We start from the raw sequence: 5109 nt of genomic DNA, 5'->3' as shown, positions 1-5109 counted from the left end.
ACAAAGTCCGAAGATTTCATTCTGCCCAACTAGATGTTACAGCGCATGCGTTGATTTTTGATGAATATCATTAGGGAATTTCCCTTATGTGCGCGTTAATTTTTAGGGAATTGTGCTAGAAAATATTGGACCTCTTATTCTACATTGATGACGTCATCTGTAGTGAATAATAGGTCCTTGAATGATGTGGATCACTATGGGTGCGGTGACTATTAGGGGATTGTTGTGATTTGCTGAGGGTTGCTGTGACGTCACTGTTGTACGCGCATGCAATTGTGCCAGAAAGAACATCTCTCTATCTCTAACGAATTGATTCTCCACTAGCAAGATAACGCAATGTAAGACTTTTCTTCCTTTTTTATGCACTCAACTATTTGTATCCTGTTTAATGATATGTTTGTAGACCTTTTGTAACAACAATTCAAATTGTGTTCTATCCAGCCTCAGATAGTTCTTGAAGGCTATATTATCTAGCTTTAAGTCGAGAGTATGAATAGAGTATGAAACGCACCAAATCGTTGTCTTTTAACGATCCATGGTCGAGTCCATATTCTATTTCTTCTTTTTTCTTCCTCATCTTCCTCGTCAAGTAACAACGCTATGACAGCTGCTCTTTGCACAGCCATATTGAGTTTGTGAGTGAAGAAAGTGATAACTTTGTTGCATATAAATTGTTGCACAGATGGCGAGACAAGAGCGACTTTTTGACCTTGCAATGCAACAAAATCGCATTGCATACGGATGAAAAAATCGCATCGTCTCCCCAAAGCTTAACACTCAGCATCGGGCATGTCCAGTGTTCATATGTCATGTTTGTTCTAAAGATTAAATTTAGTGCGTGCTGTCGAAAATGTGATCAATGGTTGTTTATTACTTACCTGAATTCTTTAAATGCGTCGTTTTTATTTGCGGACAATAAAATCACGATATGACACGTCTTGTTAACTCTACAATTATATCTTTTCATTTGTTGGAAACATTAAAATAGGATCTTTTCCTGAGCAAGCAGGTCTCTTATGATCAAGGTCGAAAAGTCTACTCCAAATTACCATCAGCAAACATAAATAATATTTTAAGTGAATTACCAGAATCTTTACCACGAAAATTAATCTAGCCGCATTAAATTCTGTCTAAAAAAATAATGAGCCTTATGGTTTTGAAAAATCTTTTCAATGGTGTGTTGAAGCAGTCAAGTTTATGCGCATCTTAAGCCAATAGAACAAGCAGTAACTAGTATCGGAAAGCACGTTTTCTTCTCTCCGTTCTAAAGAATAGATTGTTTGTCAATACGAATTACAAATTGACGATTTTGAAGTAAGAGGAACAATTGAAGTCATAGTCTTGTTGTTTTTAGTTTGAGGAAGAATAATTATATAATATAATTATATATTAATTACTACCGGCCAAGACTTAATTACTGTTTTTAAATTCTTTTGTTACTTCTTTTAGTTATGTAGGAAGATTGACCTTTTGTTGGCGCACTGCTATGTTTGTAGAGAAAATGTTTTAGTTAGAAAGAAACAAATGTTTAAGGAGGAAAATTTTTGACGTAAATTTTAAAGAAAGAAGAAGAATTGCAGAAATCAAGTATTTAATTTTTTTTGTTGAGTTCCTCCCAAGAAACGTAGTTAAATCGTTTTTAATCATTTTTTTTAATTTCGTGTCTGTTATGTTTTTTTTAGTTCAAAATGTTCACAAGCATAATCATCTTTCTGGTTTTATGCAGTAAAATTTCAACGGACTGCAGTACAGACGGTATAAGAACACATATAAAAGAATCAGATGGCCAAAAGAGAATAAGCACTACAATAGAGGGTAACTATACAGTACAATTGTTATTGTCATTGACAGAGAAGGAGAGTAATTGCACCAAGGTAACCAAGGACGGTATGAAGAGTTATTTTTCATTTAAACATGCTACAGACCAAGTAAATAAAAACAGAAATTTCAACAAGTGGGTGAAGCTTGGCATACAAATTGATGATATATGTCTCAACATACCCTCTACAATGGCCCGTGGTATTGAACTTGTGTCGCCATATCAAAAACAACCAATATGCCGCGCTGATTTTTTAGCATGCCCAAAAGCAAATGAGACTGGAACATCACAATTCAAAAGGCCATCAGCAGTGATTGGAGCACAGTTTAGTTTCCTGACGATACCACTAGCCAGTTTACTGTCTGTATACAACACGCCTCTTATTAGCCCTGGAGCTTCGAGTCGATTGCTGAGCCAAAAGAATTTGTACAAGTCGTTTTTTCGTACCATACCATCTGATACATATCAAGTAAAGGTCATGGTTGATATTCTCGAGAGATTTCAATGGAATTATATTTTTGCTATAGGATCCGACGACGACTACGGTAAATTTGGTGTGATTGATTTGCAGAAAGAAGCTCTTGCTCGAAATATATGCATTTCTTATGTCGAGTACCTACCATTTCATTCGAATCGTCTCGAAGCTCGAATTACAGAAGTTGTGGCAAAAATAAAAGATACTCCGCGAGCTAAAGCTATTGTGCTGTTTTGTTTCCCAAACAGCCAAGGTCGATACATATTAGAAGAAGCTGAAAGACAAGATTTACATCGCGTCTGGATTTCAAGCGAAACTTGGAATCCATCTGCTCTTACGATACCAATATCACTTCAAAGTCAGATGGAAGGCTTATTGACGGTGTCATTAAAACTCTATCCAAATGATATGCCTAGTTATGTGAAAGAAGAAATTAAAACCGGCTGGAAGTGCAACATTTGGCTTCAAACTTATGTAAAACATGAATTTAACTGCAAGCCTGTAACACTTCGTGAAGAAAAATTATTTGGAACTAACTGCAGCGTTCCTATACAAGATATTGTTGACAGTTTGAACCTGCTGCCACAAGGTACCACAGATAATGACGCCATCTTTGCGATAGCACATGCCATAAAAAATATTTTAAATACGACATGTGCAGAAAAAGCTGATTGTGTTGTGGAACATTTTGAACCGAAATGGATCACCGAAGAACTATTCAATGTTTCGTTTGTAAATTTTAAAAATCAGAAGATATCTTTTGACGAGGTCGGTGATTTACAGTTTCCCCACTACACTATCGAGAATATGCGAGTTATAAATGTTAGGTACGAATACGTGACTGTTGGCACCTGGAACGAGGATCAAGGTCGTAAAACCGCGTTAGAACTAGATGAAACTAAAATCGCATGGCCACGCTGGTTTAACGCAACTGAGAACCAAACCATCCCAAATTCTCGTTGCAGCGATGAATGTCAACCTGGAAAGTTTATTGAAACACGAATAGGATGTTGCTGGAAATGTTCTTCCTGCGCTGGAAACAACTACACAGCTTATCCAATGTCAGAACGTTGTGAACCATGTGGTTCATATTATCATGCAAATAAAGAAAACACGGGTTGCATTAAAACGCCAGTGTTATGGCTTAGTCTAACAGATCCAGCTGGAATGTCAATCACAGTTACTAGTGGTGTTGGATTGATCGTTACTATCATCAAGTGTATTCTTTTGTTTAAATATCGACATCTTATCAACCCTAGCGAACCAACATCTCACCTTACCTTGTTTTCATGTTTACTTTTATTGCTGACATTTGTGTTTGGTTTACTACACTTTTTGGAGCCTACAGTATCATTGTGTACGGTCCGAAATTCTTTCTTTTTTGTTTTACTTATGATGTATCCTGCCCTTTTGTTGACCAAATCAAAAACAATGACAGAATACTTGCGTGAACACGCCAATAAAACATTTAAAGGTAACCTCGCCGTAGCTCAACTTATGTTTATATTAATGGTGATGCTTCTGGAAACAGCTTCGATTATTGCTTGGGTGTATATTGATGAAAGTTACGTTGCAGAATTCCGACAGGAAGATATCCATCAAATATGGACACAGTGTGACGTCACATTCACTGCAGCAAAATTGATTTCGTCGTTCATACCATGTATAGTTCTGATTGTTGCCGTTTTTTATGCATTTCGAGAACGCCGTTTGGAGCATTCGTTTTACGAGCCCAAGTTCCTAAATTTTTCTTGCGTCGCTTTTTGCATCATAATTGTAGCCTTTTTGCCTACATTCAAATTTGTGGTTGGCGTTTACAAAGCTCTTGTCATGGCTTTCACAATGAACATTTTTGGCTTCACCTTCATGGCATGCTTGGTATTCCCAAATGTTTACGTAGCTGTTATGAGAAGTCGACATGGAATCAACACCTATCCAGTGAAACCAGTAACTGGTAAGAGAGGAAAAAAGGAGGAAAACAATAAAAGAAAGATAACTCCTGCAGTTACACAAGTAACAAAATCAACAACTGCAGAAAGCTCCAAATCTAAAATAGTACATTCGAACTCAATAGTAACCATACCTTCAGATAGTAGACCATCTACGATAGATACTTCTGAAGATTTAAAAATTCCAACCAAATGTTATGTTGAGGTGCAACAACACCGTATCAAAGAGGAAGACAAAGACAATTTACCTTGCCCTGAAGATAATACTGCGAGTGCTGAAACACTCGACCAAGATATTATTGAAAACGGCCACAATAAGCAGAGCCCGCCAAACAAGTCCACTTTAAAAGATATTCATAATCCAAAATATACAGCAACCATCACCGCAATTAGGTCTGAAGAAATTACCATTTAAAATTTTTTTTTCGTAAAATTTTAATTTTTTTAACAATTAAATTCTTGTGTATAATTTGCGGTGTTCTCTACTAATAACTTCCAAGAAGAAGGTGTCTGTATTGTCGTTTAGTTTTGCTATGTTTTCTTCGCTAGTTACACAAAATACATGACTCATTGATTGACTTATTTCTGTATTTCAAGCGCGTTGAAGTGCTTTTTTTCGAAACAACCTTCAGACTTTTTCCAGACCCAGCCCATCTTTGAAGCGGACACCATCGGTGCAAAAAAATGTTTAATTTATAGAGAAGTTTAATTTATAGAGATGTTCGCTCTATAAAGATTCTATCAAGAATGTAGTTTTAGGCAGGATTTTGACTAAAAAAGGTTTTTAAGTTTTATTTTTCGAGCATTGTAAATTAAGGGACTATGAATGTATTTGGGCTTAAAGTATTAATCTTAACAAAAAATAG

General features: G+C 36.1%; 1 protein-coding gene across 1 annotated transcript; it reads left to right on the top strand.

Moving 5' to 3' along the window:
- Positions 1–1688: 1688 nt before the first annotated feature.
- Positions 1689–4658, top strand: LOC130612847 (metabotropic glutamate receptor 3-like). Its single transcript, XM_057434191.1, has one exon. It carries the CDS (start codon positions 1689–1691, stop codon positions 4656–4658), a length of 2970 nt encoding a protein of 989 aa, XP_057290174.1.
- The last annotated feature ends 451 nt before the right edge of the window (positions 4659–5109 follow it).

This window comes from Hydractinia symbiolongicarpus, chromosome 10, assembly GCF_029227915.1.
Source record: "Hydractinia symbiolongicarpus strain clone_291-10 chromosome 10, HSymV2.1, whole genome shotgun sequence".
Classification (NCBI taxonomy): Eukaryota; Metazoa; Cnidaria; class Hydrozoa; order Anthoathecata; family Hydractiniidae; genus Hydractinia; species Hydractinia symbiolongicarpus.
This window is presented reverse-complemented; position numbering and strand designations above follow the sequence as displayed.